This window comes from Sinohyriopsis cumingii, chromosome 2 (assembly GCF_028554795.1).
Source record: "Sinohyriopsis cumingii isolate HCF-2022 chromosome 2, ASM2855479v2, whole genome shotgun sequence".
NCBI classification, from domain to species: domain Eukaryota; kingdom Metazoa; phylum Mollusca; class Bivalvia; order Unionida; family Unionidae; genus Sinohyriopsis; species Sinohyriopsis cumingii.
The window spans coordinates 23,554,495-23,572,579 of NC_142962.1; the positions used below are offsets into that span (position 1 = coordinate 23,554,495).

General features: G+C 38.3%; 1 protein-coding gene across 3 annotated transcripts in view; it reads left to right on the forward strand.

Annotated features, from left to right (window-relative positions):
- Positions 1–18,085, forward strand: part of LOC149804470 (E3 ubiquitin-protein ligase FANCL-like) — a 100,005-nt gene that overhangs the window by 68,823 nt on the left and 13,097 nt on the right. For all 3 annotated transcript variants that reach the window (XM_089940684.1, XM_089940683.1, XM_089940685.1), the window contains 3 exons: positions 8,657–8,807; positions 11,594–11,677; positions 16,439–16,484. In XM_089940684.1, coding sequence (XP_089796810.1) covers positions 8,657–8,807; positions 11,594–11,677; positions 16,439–16,484 — 281 coding nt within the window. The remainder of the gene's footprint in view (positions 1–8,656; positions 8,808–11,593; positions 11,678–16,438; positions 16,485–18,085) is intronic.

An 18,085-nucleotide genomic window follows, 5' to 3' on the forward strand; every position in this document is an offset into this window, starting at 1 on the left:
ATTACTTATGGCAAGCTACCTGTCTTGACTACCAACTTTTGTCAGTTGGTATCACTCACTAGCAGCACAAGTGTAGGGTTGTAAGCCCTTACATAGGATTCTGTGTGTGTGTGATTTGGAATTTTAATGTAGCTTGAACAGTTTTAGTCATGTCACTATGATGTCGGCAGTGTGGTGGTTTATAGTGATGTCTAGCACTGGGCATCATGCTGCAGACATGTAGAATCATGTCCTACTCATCCAAGGCAGATGCTGTAACCACTTAGGCTACCGAAATGGTTATGTGGGATTGTAATCCCATATGCAGGATTGTAAGACTAGGAGTGTTGCATTGGCCTTTCATATAACCGTGTCTGAGGATTTGTGCCCAGGAATGTCATACTGTGAATTTTAAAGAAAGGTTTGTGTCCTTAAAGAGCCTTGTTTTGTACAACTTTGATGAATTAGACTGACAGAAACAATATTTTTGAGGTTTAAAGCAGAAAAATCATTATTTATATAACTATGTCATTTATCTTGGCTTACATTTTGAGATGGCCATATACTGAGCTATGTGTCAGAGTTCATGTAGATAATAAGATGACCATATGTTGATCTATGCATCAGAGTCCAGTTAACCTATAATGAGATGTCCAAATGTTGATCTATGCATCAGAGTCCAGTTAACCTATAATGAGATGTCCAAATGTTGATATGTGCATCAGAGTCCTGTTAACCTATGATGAGATGTCCAAATGTTGATCTATGCATCAGAGTCCAGTTAACCTATAATGAGATGTCCAAATGTTGATATGTGCATCAGAGTCCTGTTAACCTATGATGAGATGTCCAAATGTTGATCTATGCATCAGAGTCCAGTTAACCTATGATGAGATATCCAAATGTTGATCTATGCATCAGAGTCCAGTTAACCTATGATGAGATGTCCAAATGTTGATCTATGCATCAGAGTCCATTTATCCTTAGGTGATTTAATCAAGAATCATTAATAGATATTTTGTGCAAATATGTTCTTTTTCATTAGAAAGAAGTACATATAAAAATACCAAGACATTAATTTTAAGTACATTATAAATTTCAAAAGAAACACGAGCATCATATGGCATGAAAAGGAATTCAATTAGTGATATAAATGTATGTGTACTTATACAAAAGGGAATGTAACTAATCACATGTCATCCTTGAATAAAAATAGAGAACTCTATAAGCCAAGAACATCTAAAAAGCCAGAATAATAATTTTCTACACCGTATACAACATTAAAGAGAAAGTCACATATCTTTTCCTTCGAATACATTTCCCATTCAGATTACATTAGGAATATTAGCCTACTACCTTGCGAAACCAGCCCTACAAAAGACAAAAATCTTCTTATTCTGTCTATTTTTAGATTTATAAAGGGCAGTAACTCTTGCTCATTACCTCCCCTTGATACCACCAGGTGTTGCCAATTTTTAGCTTTGCTGTCATGCATTGAGCATGCAGTGCTATAGCCTCTGACAATCCAGCCTTTCTCAACTTGCCTAGAGGCCCATCATCAAGCGTTTGGATTTATTCACATCTTGCAGGTTGTATATATTATTTTTACAAATTCAGGCAAAATTTGACTGGTTTTTATACTTATTGGGTCTTTGTGTCTACGACCCCATCCCACCACCCTATCCTTGACCTACACAAGGCCATTCAGTGTTGAGCATGAATTGGACTTTTTTTGTTCACTCTGTTCATTGCGGAGCAGCTTTAACATATAGTTAAATGTTGCCTGATATGTACGGTCATGTTATTAATTTTCACGTTGTTTTGATAGCTTGTGGTTAACTAATATTCAGTCAATAGGGCTTTTGTATATAAAAAATCTGTTTAGCTTTAGTGTTGTAGTAATTACACACATTACTGTTTGCTTGAATTTATGACCATATTATTTTTTCTACACTCAGGTACCCCTCTGATGACCTAGTGGTTAGAGCGTCCGCCTCGGATGCAGGAAGTCATGGGTTCAATCTCCAGTCGAGTCATACCAAAGACTTACAAAATGGTACTAACAGCTGCCTCGCTTAGCGCTTAGCATTAAGAGGTTAGGGTTAGGACTGGTCAGCCTGGTGTCAGGATAATGTGACTGGGTGGGGGACATCATGCTACATGTCTGCAGCATGATACCCCAGTGCTAGACATCACTATAAACTGTCACACTGCAGACATCGTAGCGATATGACTGAAAAATTGTTAAAGCTACATTAAAAAATCCAAATCACACAAACACACTTGCACACACACACACATACACACACACACACACACACACACACACACACACACTCTGCACTCAGGTTTTGATTGTCTAGTGATTAATTACATTAAGCCCATTAGGGCCTTAAATAACGTCATGACACCTTTATTATATGTCTGTTAAGTCTGTTAAGACGTTAACCATTAATTTGTTTTTGTTTTTTTCTTGTGTTGTTTCAGGGCCATATCTTAGTGCATGAAATGCAAGAGATTTAAAGCTAGGAAGGACAACCATGACCCCTGCATTACATGTGCAAAATGCATGTCTCAATGAACATGCAAAATATGCAGTGTTGGGATGGAAAACAAATAGACTGCGGTGCTTAAGAAAGCAGCAAAGGTGAAAGAGAGATGGTTGAGGTCAGGGCAGGATACCTCAGACATCCTTAGTCTCCACCCCGTATCAGCCTCCGTGGCAAGCCTTGTGGGGATGCTGGGACCCTCCCCCCTGCTAAGTTTCGTCGCACGGAACCAATATATACAGCTAGGGACAGAGAGGATACAGGAGGGGAATACTCGTCGCTGGATAAGATGTGTCACTTGAAACAGCAGACGATTATACAACTCCATCAATCTGAGCAAATCATCCCTCTCTTCCCATCTTTTGCTATTATGGATACTTTAGGAGAATATTCCCCCAGTTTTAGGCAACCCAGATGGGGTAAGCCTTCCCACATGTCAGAGCATGGTCTTTGGGTTGATAAGTTAGGGTGCATGGGATTAATGACAGATCAGCTGGACTAAAATAATAATACTGCTGCACCGACACCAGACGTCCAGCCTACACTAGAAGCTGCCACCCCAGCATGGAGACTGCTTGGCAGAAATGGGCCAAATATACCATGTTCAGTGATAGATCCATCTGTCTAGCTGGGCAACAGGCAACATATTTTATTTCACTGGCGATTTCATTCAGCCGTGGCCTGGAGAGAACAGCACATGTACTGGCTGGGCCAACATATATACAGCAAGTCAACGGCTTGACCTCACACCACTTTCACCAGCCAGAAGTACCAGAAAGGCCAGCAGTGCCAACAATGCCTACAGTTCCGATGATGCTCGATGGCTTATCCTCTAGGGAATGCTCATATTTTGGAGAGATATGACTGAATGGAGTCATCAGAGCCACCCACATGTGTTACGCCAAGCTTGGAACTGAGCAGGATGAGGACCTGGCGCAAAGTGAGTGTGATGAGTCACCGACAAACCCATCTTATGCCAACTCATCTATGGAGCAGACTGAATTCAGCTCTCAAGCTACCATTGAGGAAATTTATAGGGTGGTGGCCACTTCGGAGTGCTCCTCCCGCCTCACAAGATTACAAAGTCAAGGCATCGGTCGATGTTGCGGAAGAGGTGAAAACACCCTCTTTCTGGCTTCTTCCCCAATTGACAAAAATTAAGGAGGTTAATGACCGGCTTTAAGTTAGAATTCACGACCCTGGCAACTCAAAGGCGTTCTTTTTGGAGAGCCAGGTTCAAGTGAACTTCACCTCATGCTGGTATCAGATGCACTCCAATGTCTTCATTATGGACCTTTTGGCGTTGGACAAGAATAAGGCAGCCATTCACATGTCAACTCTGCTGTTTTACAAAGTAGATAAGAATGTGTTCCATGCCACGTTGAAGCAGGTTCAGAACATAATGGTTATATTCTCCATGTTAGACATGGCCTCAATGGCAATCTTTCAACTTGCCAAACGATCTGACAATGGCCATCCATGGGAGGCGACAGCTAGGATTGCATGTCTTCAATCGAGTTGGTCCTCATACTATGGTCAATGCTGCGATGGCTTCGGCCAATCTTGATCCATTGTGATGTTTGTCCGTGGTCGGCTCCACTTAAACTGCTTTGCTTTATTGATGACCCCTTTAGGGTCTCCTCTGATAGTTGGAGGATGAACTGAAGATCCTCTGAGTCAGGCAGCTCAGGAGCTACCCCTCCAAATTACTGCTATCCCCCTTCCCCCGCACAGGTGTTTGGACCCCTCAGACCCCACCCATGTGAAGGGATGCTCAGCGACCTGGAGACGAGGGGTCTCTCCCAGCATGATATGCCCCAGTACCAGTCTAAAACCAGTATCAGGAAGCAACAATCTACAATTAAATGTTCATACAGCAGCAGGAATTTTACAGACTTTCCCACCTTCAAGACTCCCAACCGCAAACATTGACATACTTTCCAGATCCAGATCATTTCAGAAGAGCTTCAGGTTTCATTTTGTCAACCCCCTCTCCTCTCATTCTCTCCAATCTTCACTGAAGTTCTGGCAGATTGGGAGAGGGGTTCCTTACTTCAACAGGAGATTAAGTAGCTCCTCTCCAAGCAGGCAGTGGAGATTGCAAAAACCACAATTACTGGGAATTTTATCTCAAGGCTGTTCCTGATTCGAAAAACAAAGGGCAAACTAAGGCCTATAATCGATTTGAGTCACCTCAATTGATTTATCCTTCCCCGAAGTTCAAAATGGAGACAACAAGGTTGATCTGCCTCTCCGTCTGTGGTGCGAGTATGCCGTCAGTCTCGATATGACCGTCGCATACTTTCACATCCCCATTAACCCTGTTTCACACAAATTTCTTCACAACCTCAGCCTCTGGACTGTCACTCAGATGATGATTCTGATTGCCCCTCTCAAACACCAGGTGAAACAATTCAAACCGTCAATTGTGGAAAGAATCTCAAGAGCAAGAAGGCCTTCTACTCTGAAGGATTATGAGGGGAAGTGGCATGTGTTTATGTACTGATGCCAAACCCATCACATTGTCTCTTTGTGTGCCTCAGTCCCTCAGTTGGCTGACTTTTTTCTGGGGCACTTTCATGAGAAACAGTTGGCTTCGATCACTATCAAAGGCTATTGATCCATGATCTTGGATATATTCCATCATTGCAGCAGATATGACATTGGACATGATAAAAATCTCTCAGATCTGTGAGCTAATTTTGATCTCCAGCGATCAAAATCACAACATCATTTCCAAACGGACTTTGTCCTGGGTTCTAACTTGTCTTAACTCAGGTAAGTTTGAACCTCTCGCTCATGCTTCACTAAAGTTCCTATCATACAAGACCTGTTTCCAGATAGCTTTAGCCTCTGCATGCAGGGTCAGTGAGCTACATGACCTTTCAGTTTACCCAAACTATCTTCAGTTCAGACTGGATGGGTTTGGTAGCCCTCCCTCCTTACACAAACAGGTTTCATTGCCAAGAATTGGTTGCCATCAGTTGGTAATCAGCAAATTGTCATTCGTCCTCTCTCTTCCATAGACAAATCAAGAGCAGCATCCATGCAAGATCTTGCTCGTGCTCTCAAGTACTACTTGAGATGCACAGAGACAAGTCGGGGCTCATAGAAATGACTTTTCCTCCCGGTCAAGGCCAGAAAACAAGACATCACCCGTGAGGTGATTGCTTAGTGGCTGAAGTGGGTTATACCTTCAGCATACCCTGAGATCTCTCAAGATCAGAGTCATCTCATGAGGATTACAGCTCACAAGATTAGAGTCATTTCTGTGAGCCTCACTTTCAAATGCAGTGTTTCAATCTGAGATATTATAGAAGCTCTTGGCTTGCATGTAGAGTCAACTTCCTCGAGCTTTTACCTCAGAGATTTAGCGCCGTAGAGACAAACATTGGATCTGGTAGGACCAGTGGCAGCAGCACAGATGGCCTCCAGACCCAACTAGAGCAATCAACACAGCCCATTAGCTTTGCTGGATTCACCAGTGAAAATTTTGGTGGATGAGAAGATCATTAGGAGAACGGGTTATCTTTCATATGGGGAATCCAGCCACTCGTCTCCAGAAGGATACCTGAGGTAGAGGCTGGATGCTCAGCATCCCCTCCTTCTATTAGTTGTTTGCCTAACGTAATGTGATTGGAGAATGTATTCGAAGGAGAAAGCAAAATTCTTAGTAAATTATGTTTCTCCGAGAATGCTTACACAATCACATTACTTAAACCCCTCCCAACCACCCTGCTATGTGAGCATTTGCATTAATGTCTCACTCAGCTAAAAACCTGTGACCTGGTGGTATCAAGGGGAGGTAATGGGACAGAGTTACTGCATTTTGTCTAAAAATAGAGAGGGTAAGATGATTTTCGACTTTTATAGGTGGTGGCTTCGCGAGGTAGAAATCTAATATTCCTAATGCAATGTGATTGGGTAAGTATTCTTGGAGAAACATAATTTACTAAAAAAAATTTGCTTTCGTCACCATATGCTGCATTAAAGTGAAAGTTACGTATTTTCTACACCATATGCTACATTAAAGTGAATGTCATATTTTCTACACCATATGCTACGTTACAATGGAAGTTACATATTTTCTACACCATATGCTACATTAAAGTGAAAGTTATATATTTTCTGCACCATATGATACATTAAAATGAAAGTCATATATTTTCTACATCGTAAGCTACATTAAAGTGAAACTTTGGCATAATATCATTATAGTCCTATTGTTTATACTATGATATGATATGAATTCCTGTCTTACCTGTCCATGATATGCTATGAGTTCCTGTCTTACCTGTCCATGATATGCTAGGAGTTCCTGTCTTACCTGTCCATGATATGCTAGGAGTTCCTGTCTTACCTGTCCATGATATGCTAGGAGTTCCTGTCTTACCTGACCATGATATGCTAGGAGTTCCTGTCTTACCTGTCCATGATATGCTAAGAGTTCCTGTCTTGCCTGTCCTTGATAGGCTAGGAGTTATTTCTTGCATGTCCATGATATGCAAGGAGTACTTGTGTACCTGTCCATGATATGCTAGGAGTTCTTGTCTTACCTGTCAGACATGCTTAAACATCATAGTAAACTTTGTTAAGTGTTGCATACATATTTTGGAAAGTCACATATCTTCTACATCAGAGGTTGCATTTAACTTTAAGATAATATTACTAAGGGTCTAAAGTGAACATGCTGATGTGCTATTCTATTTTGATTGTCTCACCTGCTTACTGAAGCAGAAAATATTTTTCATCATTGTGAATGATGTTCAAGTTTTGTATAAAAAACTTTGAAAGTCATATATCTTTAAAATACAGCATATTCTTGCTTATAAGTCAAGTCAGAACTGCAAACTACTGGATCCTTATCTGCCAGAGCATAATGTGCTGACAGATCAAGGTCTATGATGTTCTACTGATTTCTTCTTGCAAACTGCATAGACCCACATCTGCCAATGCATTATGCAACAGCAGGTCTGGGTCTGGGTCTGTGCAGTTGCAGTTGGACTCATCTTATTAGCAAGTAAGTATGGCAGTTTGCTATATAATAAAACTTTGTAATAATATTACTGAAGGTCTAAAATATATGTGCTGATATATGAGGAATTCTCTGCTTGCATGTCTAGCATACACCTTTACCTCATGCAAGTGCCTTTGGACACCTCTACTCCATTCTCATGGAAGTGCCTTTTGACACCTCTACCTGATTTGCCTTGAAGTGCCTTTTGATGCCTCTACACCATTCTTATGGAAGCACCATTCGATGCCTGCTGTAAGATAGTGCCACCTTCGGGGAAAACCCCCTATTAGATACTGCATTCATTGGTGTGAAAAACCATTATGTCAGATCACGTGATTGCTGTTTAAGATTTGGTCAAAATCTGCTATTTAAAGTAACTGGGTTGTATTCTCCACTCTCCATAATGGAGGCCGCGAATTTCATTCAGTATTTACTTGAGTTTTCTTGATTAGAATTACAACTATGAAAGCTTTAATAACTTAGGTAAAAGCTCTGATATTGATGTAGGCAGCAATTAGTTTTTATAAATTATAAAATTCAGATGATTTAGTGATGTAGACGCAGACAGAGAACTTGTACATTTAGAGTATGAGAAATGGCAGCTACAGTTGGTCACGCAGCTTCTCTGACTTGATGGTGAACGAGTTCTCTCAAGATTTTAAAGCACATAAAAAATCATCTTTGAAAATTAATTATACAGCTATAACGATCTGATTTTTACTCTCAAATCTTTATATACATAATATATGTGTACCAAAAATGTAAAATGGTTAAAATTGATGTTAAATGTAACATATGCTACACTGCTTAATAGTTAACAGGCAGGCTTATGTGTATGGAGTCGAATAGGTAACAGGTGTTCTGTTTATAGTGTACTGCACTGGGTAACTTTGCTGCATGTATATTGAAGGGCTAAAGAGCCATACACGTTATGAGGTAATGGGTTTAGCAGAAAATTTGTTGCATCATGATCAACAGTGGTAAGGGTTTGTTTGAAAGTTTCAGAGAGTGAGATAAAGGTGTTAAAGAAGCAGGTGAGATGCCAAGTTCCACTGAATATTTATACTTTTAATACATGTACACAATGAAAACTTTTCTTTTAACTTTATAGAGCCATTTGCAGGACATCTACAGTCAGTTTCAGCACATTGTCTCCCTTTACCAGGAATTCTGGGATATGATGGGAGAAATTGACAGGAATACTTGGGTCCTGGAGCCAGAAAAACCAAACTACAGTGCTGTTCATCGCAGGATGGCAATAAGTATGCAGGAATTACAACTGTCTTATTGAAAAAGTTATTTTTTCATCACTATAATAAACAAATCAAGCACATTTGACAAATTAACAGTTGATAAGCATCCACATAAAATTAGGAGGCTCTGGGGTCATACTCTAGAATTGAAATTAGAGGGCTTGGGGGTCATACTCCACACATGAAATTAGGGGATTTGGGGATCATACTCTACACATGAAATTAGAAGGCTTGGGGGTCATACTCTAGAATTGAAATTAGAGGGCTTGGGGGTCATACTCTACACATGAAATTAGGGGATTTGGGGGTCATATTATACACATGAAATTAGGGGATTTGAGGCTCATACTCTACACATTAAATTAGAGGGCTTGGGGTCATACTCTACACATGAAATTAGGGGATTTGGGGGTCATAATCTACACATGAAATTAGGGGATTTGTGGGGTCATAATCTACACATGAAATTTGGGGATTTGGGGATCATACTCTGCACTTAAAATTGGGGGTCATACTCTGCACTTAAAATTGGGGGCTTGGGTGTCATACTCTACACTTGATATCAGGGGATTGGAGGCCATACTCTACATTTGAAATTAGATCGCTTGGTGGCTGTACTCCTGACTTGAAATCAGAGGATTTGGGGGTCATACTCTACATTTGAAATTAGGGGGATTGGAGGCCATACTCTACACTTGAATTATAGGGCTCAGAGGTGATAATCTACACTTGAAATTTGGGGGCAGGGGGCATGCTCTATACCCAAAATATCCTTAATGTAGTGGAATTAAGTCTTTATTTTTGACAATTTGTTTTCTTGTTGTTGCTACAGTCAAAGGTTTATTATCCAGATGTGAGATGTGGATTTTGTCCTGGTAAATGATTCTCCAGATAAATGATGATAAGGAATTCAAAACTCTTGGTATCATAAAAGATAAGAATAAATCCTGTTTTCTGGAATGTATTCTGTGACTTTTCTGACACCAGCTGTAAGTACAGTCAAACCTATCAACGTCTGCCACCATGGTTAAAGGCAAAACTAGCCATTGTAAACAGGTGACCTCTCTACACAGGTTCACATGCACTGAATATCATTATTGTTGTTATTTTATCATTGTTATTAATGTTAGTATTTTCTCATAAAGCAAAAATTCAGTTTGCATAGATTGAGTGGTCACTGTAGATATGCTTCAGTGACTGTTCAAGGTATGGAGAAACGATTGTTTAGTTTGGAAACACCTCGCTGCTGAGTGCAGAAGGCAGGTTACCATTACATACAGGGTTATCTATATAGACGGGGTGGGGGGGGAATAGACTGTAAACAGGTGACTGCTCGGACTGTTTTGACTGTAATTTCAAATTGAGACCAGTCTGCTCTCCCTCTGGTAAGTGTTTATTAGTATTAATGACAGGGAGTGAAATACTTGCATACGGTTGAATGAAACAAACAGAAAACAAACTTCCAGTAGAAAATTTGGACTTTTAATGAACTGACGTAGCAATATTCTCAGCTGAACATTCTTTTCATTTAAGCAATACATTAGTAAATTCAGAATCACTGAAATTTTCACTTGCCATTTTAAGTTGGGATAGTAAATTTTCAACCCTTGAATATAAACTAGTGTCCACTTGATGTTTAGTTCTTCCAGTTGAATTCAGATGGTGGATAATTGGTTTGTGGATAGTCAATGTTTAATTGTAAAATCTCAATTTTGAACACTGATTATGCTCCTCATCACATTAACAGAAGTTTCACCCCAGCTGTCTCATGCCAGGGGTTCATTGTTTTCAATCCATATTTATAAAATGTTCTTTGCTAATTACTAAAAAGAATTTCACTAATTCATGGCCTGGCATAAATGATAAGGAAGGACATTGTTCTCAGTGATTTATTTTTTTATGTTTTCAAGTTTATACAATGAGGCCCGACTGCAGACAACATGTACTTGGTTCCCTGTGTCATATAATGTACATTCTTCTGGTTGACTTATTATTATTGTATTTTCTAGTTTTTACCATGAGTCCCTACTGCAGACAACATGTACTTGGTTCCCTGTGTCATATAATGAATTCTTCTGGTTGACTTATTATTATTGTAGTTTCTAGTTTTTACCATGAGTCCCTACTGCAGACAACATGTACTTGGTTCCCTGTGACATATAATGTATTCTTCTGGTTGACTTACTATTATTGTAGTTTCTAGTTTTTACCATGAGTCCCAACTGCAGACAACATGTACTCAGTCCCGTCTGTCATCAAACATTACTCAGTAATTTTGTATAACAAATTTTACTCCAGGCAAGGAGAACACTCAAAATATACAAATGCACCCTTTTGAATGGCCAGAATATATTTTGGTAAAATTTAGAGTCGAGTACAGTTTTATGATGGAGGGGCCTGATCTGTCCCAGATCTGAGTCTACTTGAATGATATTAGTTCTAAGGTTTCCAGTGAACATAATAGACCCTGTTTTGCAGGCACTTTGTGTGTTGTAGGTCTGGATTTATGTTGTTCAAAGTTGGGAAGATCAGATGTTATGCTGTTGTTCAATTATTTCAGGTAACAGTGTAGCCCTACATGATCTGGTAGTGCATTATGTATTTTCAGATCTGGGTCTTTGCTGTTTCGTGGTTGTGCACTGTATTCCAGTCATGTGATGTAACAGTAATCCTGAATAAATTTTCTTGTCCTGGGGATTTCCAGACTAGAAAAGCTTTACTGTGTTAGAACAAATTTATAGCGGCTGGATTGGATTATGTTGAAATTAATATCTGTTGTGGTTTTGTTTTTGTAGGTTCCAGTGCTTCACTTCAGATTGCAGTTGACCCAAAGCACCCGAGGGTTTTACCAGAGTGTCGCTTTCTGGGAGCTGACCAAGGTTTGTGTCAAGAAAGCATTAATGCTGTCAACAATATCGGTACTGAAAATAAATGTTCCTCCTTTTAGTATACTCCCTGATTCAATTAATGTTAGGAAGAAGCTCTACTATCTCTTGAATCTAGCAAACGTGGACAGATGGAAAATATGCCATATGGACAAAGGGAAGAAACTCCTCTACTTACCTCCATTCACTTCTGCTCAGTAGGTTGGGATGTTTACTTGTGGCTTTTGTTCGATACAACATGCATTTTATTACTTACCTTTTAATCTTGCATGGCTGATCTGGCATTTGATACAGATGTTTATTCTGTGATCCCATATCAAACACCTAAAATTCCATATCGTACACCCAGCCTGGAAATATTACAGCTTGAAATATTTAATAATAGTCTGCTTGTAAAATATTGGGAATGATTTAAACTATTCAGAAATGTCAGCACATGTTTATAATTGTAAAGCATATAGTCATATTGGAAGAATATGGCTGCTTTTTTCTACTGGGGATAATGGTGGGGTACCATTAAGTAAAGAGGACCAGTTTATGGGCATTTCATGACCAGTTTGTGGGCATTTCATGGTATCTTCCACAAAGAAATTAGAGTTAGTTGAGGTTGACAACAGTATTTGTACAAAATGTTTGACAGTGAGTTTTCAGATGAATCTGATGTGTAGAATGACACCAAACATGATGGAGATACAACACAGTATAAACAGATAATTAAGGGATTTAAGTTACATTATTTCATCTTCAGATCAGTTTGCTAATTGCCACAAAGTGCTGAATTCTGGGCACAACAACCTTCTACAGAAAGGTTTAAGAAATTGGAGGAAAAAACTTTTTGAACCATTCACCCATTGATCTCGTTCCCAGATGCAACATGGATGACACAGAGAAGATACATTTCACAATGTAAATCATCTAAAAACCCAAATTCAAAAACCATTTAAGCATCAGAGTTTCAGAAATATGGTTTGTGGACTTTGGTTTTTATTTATATTTTTTATATTTTTTTAAATGAGTTAGATGAAATGGGGGAAATTAAAATTTGTCTATTAATACTTCGTAGAAATCAAATTTATTTAGTAAATCTGAGGATAAAACTGACAACATTTGCAAATAAAGGTAGACACAGATGGCAGCAGCTGCTTTGATGATGATTTAAATTAGAAGAATAATGTCTTGTTGCAGTGTCATTGAGACTTTTTCATCACTTGGCAGGGAATTGTATGTTTGTTTACACTTTGAGTTCTTGCATCTGTTCATGTAGAAATAAAGAGAAAAAAACAATATTGCTTGGAATTTTCTTTTTATGAAAAATTTCCAAATGATTATTACAAATATACTCCACTTCATAGAAAGAGATTGAATCTTCATTTTGTTAAAATATATGTTTAAATTATTACCTTTAAGTTTATTTCATTAATAATTTCTTATAATGAAAACATAATAATAGAGAGTTGAATGTACTGTAAATAAATGAGCTTTCTGTATAAAATTGAATGTATTTAGTTACTGTTGTTCTTTGAAATTTGCATGAAATTGGAAGTATGGTGTGTATTTAGTAAGAAGAATGTATGAAAAAGGGTCACATACTGGTCCAAAACCTAGGTTCTGTTAGATAAGTGAGGAAAAATTCACTTTCCTGTGACTGCAGCTTAAATCCATTCTTATGCCCCATACAACATTAAGAATAATTAATGTTGAACAGTAAATCACCATATAATTGATGCAGACTGATGAAACAACCGCACAATATATATATCTAAGCCTAGCCCCTGTTACCTCCATCACATGGTGATTTTTCACAGGGTTGTGAAATATCTTTAGTAAAATGCCAAATGCATAATTCATTTTTTTAAAAGTATATATTACAAAATTTGAAAGAATTTATGACTAAAAAGAGGATATGTAATAAATGTAAAACCACATCAGATACTTTTTCCCAAGTTGGGGAAAGAATTTGTTTGATGACCTTGACATGTGTTCCTTCCTTGTGTGTACCAGATATTCATCAAATGCTTCATGCATTGTCGAGGGCCCCGAGTGGTCTAGAGCGCTCACCATTCCGGATCACTGCCATCTCACCTCTGTCAGCGTGGGTTCGAGTCCAAGGCTCGGCTAGCATGGGTACGTGGGAAAGCCAGCCAGTAGCTTCTTGTGGGTCGGTGGTTCTTCCCTGAGTTTTCCAGTGTTCTTCCTCCACCAGTTATGCTGGCCACCATGTATAGCGTATCTTGTGCTGAAAAATGGTGTTAAATCCTAGAACAACAACAACAACATCATGCATTGTCATGGTCAGAAAACATAGTCAACAATACTGAGATGGAACAAGTCCTGAGAGATGGACTGTGATGTGCTAAGTTTCCATCTGAAGCTGTCCTCACATACCAGCATAGTGGGAACCACACTGATAGTCCCCACATCAAAACTGATAGTCCCCCCCATCACACTGATAGTCCCCCCATCAAAACTGATGCATCTTGGCAAAAGCCCACTGCTACTGTTGCATCGAGTCAGCTGAAAATGGAAGAACCCATACATTCTCCACATGCATTGTCAGAGTCACAGATGTGACAACTAGTACAAAAGATGACATGGTTACTAGCATTGTGTGAATTTATTCACCACCAGGTCTTATTTCTCCAATGATGGTTTGACATATATTAGATTTTCCTCCATTTTCTAGGCTGCCCAATAAGTGAAATTTCCCCTACATGTCTGACCTTGGGACCTTTAAGATGGGGAGCATGAGGCAGATGATCCATTTGACTATCATTCCAGGCTGTATATCACCTTTTTGACTGCTGACCAGCCAGTCTAGCTGTGACCAGGAATATGTCTCTGGTGATCTGTGCCATGTACTGGCTGGCCACACCGTGGATAGTGATCCATCCATTTCACCAGACAGATCACCTAGACAGTTATTGAGCTTACTCTTCAGCAATGACCAAAGCTGATTGGTTAGCTGACCTGTCAACACATATTTTGTACTAGCAAGACAAACCCTGGCACAGATGCATCTGCTGGCTCATATCTTTATGGCTTATCCTATATCAAACTTTAGACTGATGATGGAAAACCTTATCCCTATCCTCAGAATCTTTTATTCTGATAATGACAGAATGCCTGATGAGAGCAACCTCAGTTTTACCAACCCTCTGTTTTAAAATGGGGAACAAAATGTATTATATGCAGCCTTCAGGTTAGGACAAAACATGTTTGCTACTGATTCAGTGGCAATTTTGTGACTGGATGGAAAATCAGAAATGATCATGCATGGGAATCATTACCAAGGTGATTAACATGGCCACACATAGCATGATGGCTAATACCCTGATGTATTTGGTTAACTTGAATCTCATGAGACAAGATGCCTGTCTGCAGGTGTCCACTCTTAAGCCACATCAGGCCTTTGCCCTGCAAATCAGCACCCTTTGGCATGTGTTACTATTTGGCAGAAAAATTGAGGAAATGCATATTAAGCAGGCATCACAAGAACTGTCTGTTCAACTTGTCTTGCTGTCAGCACCTGCTCTTAGACCAAACCAGTATCAGCTGCAGTGAAGAAACAATTGCTGGCAAAGGGATGAATCCAAACAACACTTAAAGGTAAATTTTATATATTTTGAGAATTCAGAAATTCAAGTATGCCTTAAAAATATTGGAGATCACTTTGCAAGCCTTGCATTGGAATGGAATTTGGTGTTCCAAGGCCTAATAGATGCAATTGATTGCTCAAGCTTTTATCTTTGTGATTTAGATTTGTAGAAACTAGAGTGCAGTCTGGTAGGTTAGCACTTTTGTTGGATTTGCTTGGTGATTTTATTCCATAAGAAAATGTATTTGGTTCCTTTTATCTTGTCTGGGTAATATCATGACTCGTGTGACTGTCAGTTGTGACTTGATGGTAAGTCGAGCACAACTGACTTGATGGTAAGTCAAGCACAATGGCTTACCATCAAGCACAAGTGTCAGTTGTGCTTGAAGGTAAGTATAGGGACAGGAAAAAATAATTATTTTTTGTGTCCCAAGATTTATAGGGACACAAAAAATGTAAAATTGTCAGTGACCTAACACTTACAGACACTAATGTCAAAGCAAAATTGGCAAGATCAGCATACGTCACACAGCAGTGACCAGCTCTTGTTTGATTACCATGTCAAGAAACCGTTATAAACTATTATGAGTGTTGTTATGTTATTTATTTTGAATGTGCATATTTTCAAATTTCTTCAGCATGAAAAAAGATAAAGGTAAAAAAAAAACTTTATAATGTATGGGCCCGTTAGACTTAACAGGGAGACCTGAATTATAGTGTACAGTGAGCCTACTTACACAGTAAATATGATACCTAGCATAACTTACTTTCTTGTTCACTGCTAAAAATATTTGATGCAGATTTTGTTTTGTTTGTTTTTTTTCACTAATCTCATTTTTTCAGGTTACATTTTATCAATACATCCATTGCTGTTTCATTTATTTTGATTCATGCATGCAACATTTACTGTTTACATTCCACTTTTGATTTTTGTATGCTGGTGTTTGATTCAGTGATGGATTGGTGGATTTCTTTTCTGACAGAACTTAGTCCAGTCAGTTGTTTAAACCCAGAAACTGGCATGCATAAAGAAGGACCATTTAGGTTTCAGGTCACAATGCTTTCCTTAATGAACTATATTCAAGTTTTGCAACCTTGTACTAGACATGAGTTTTCAGTATGTTGTTATTGCCTTCTGAAACTGAGTTAATTTTTTTCAGCTGTGTCTCCACTGCGAGATAGCATGGATAAAAATATACAGTTTTGGTGAGTAAATAGCTACCAGTGAGTCCTGTAATCCAACATCGATACTGGCTATCTCCACACTGATAGATTCTTTTATGATGGTGCCATCTTAATTACTGTCACAGATCTACACTCAGGTGCTGGAGCCATGGAGTACAATATTTTTGGTTTCTACACTTGTCCATTAGTTAGTCAATTTTCCTTTCTGCTGACATAATCTAGTGACCATTGGCTTCCACTTGGCATGAAAACCTATTCATTACGCAGTTAGTCATACAAAGCTATTGTCTACTACTTTGTATGAATTCCTATTCATTAAGCAGTTAGTCATACAAAGCTATTGTCTACTACTTTGCATGAAAACGTATTCATTATGCAGTTAGTCATACAAAGCTATTTGCTACTACTTTGCATGAATTCCTATTTGTTAAGCAGTTAGTCATGCAAAGCTATTGGCTACTACTTTGCATGAAATCCTAGTCATTAAGCAGTTAGTCATGCAAAGCTATTGTCTACTACTTTTCATGAAATAATATTCATTAAGCAGTTAGTCATACAAAGCTATTGGTTACTACTTTGCATGAAATCCTATTCATTATGTAATTAGTCATACAAAGCTATTGGCTACTACTTTGCATGAAATCCTATTTATTAAGCAGTTAGTCATACAAAGCTGTTGGCTACTACTTTGCATGAAAACCTATTCATTAAGCAGTTAGTCATACAAAGCTATTGTCTACTACTTTGCATGAAAACCTATTCATTAAGCAGTTAGTCATACAAAGCTATTGTCTACTACTTTTCATGAAATCCTATTCATTAAGCAGTTAGTCATACAAAGCTATTGGTTACTGCTTTGCATGAAAACCTATTCATTAAGCAATTAGTCATACAAAGCTATTGGCTACTACTTTGCATGAAAACCTATCATTAAGCAGTTAGTCATACAAAGCTATTGGTTACTACTTTGCATGAAAACCTATTCATTATGTAGTTAGTCATACAAAGCTATTGGCTACTACTTTTCATGAAATCCTATTCATTAAGCAGTTAGTCATACAAAGCTATTGGTTACTACTTTGCATGAAAACCTATTCATTAAGCAGTTAGTCATACAAAGTTATTGGTTACTACTTTGCATGAAAACCTAATCATTAAGCAGTTAGTCATACAAAGCTATTGTCTACTACTTTTCATGAAATCCTATTCATTAAGCAATTAGTCATACAAAGCTGTTGGCTACTACTTTGCATGAAAACCTATTCATTAAGCAGTTAGTCATACAATGCTATTGGTTACTACTTTGCATGAAAACCTATTCATTAAGCAGTTAGTCATACAAAGCTATTGTCTACTACTTTGCATGAAATCCTATTCATTAAGCAGTTAGTCATACAAAGAAGATTACAGATTTGCAACTTTCACAGTAAATCATTGTTTAAAAGGTGGCAACGTCCCAGAAACCAAAAATATCACAGTCATCATTTTTTTCATCCTTTAATAATATTTTCAGTAACATACTGTACTTATTAGATGGTCACATGTAATAAATGCAATGAATATTGTAAAATCAGCATATGTGTAACAGAGAAATTTGCAGCTTATTTATAGGCAGAATAATT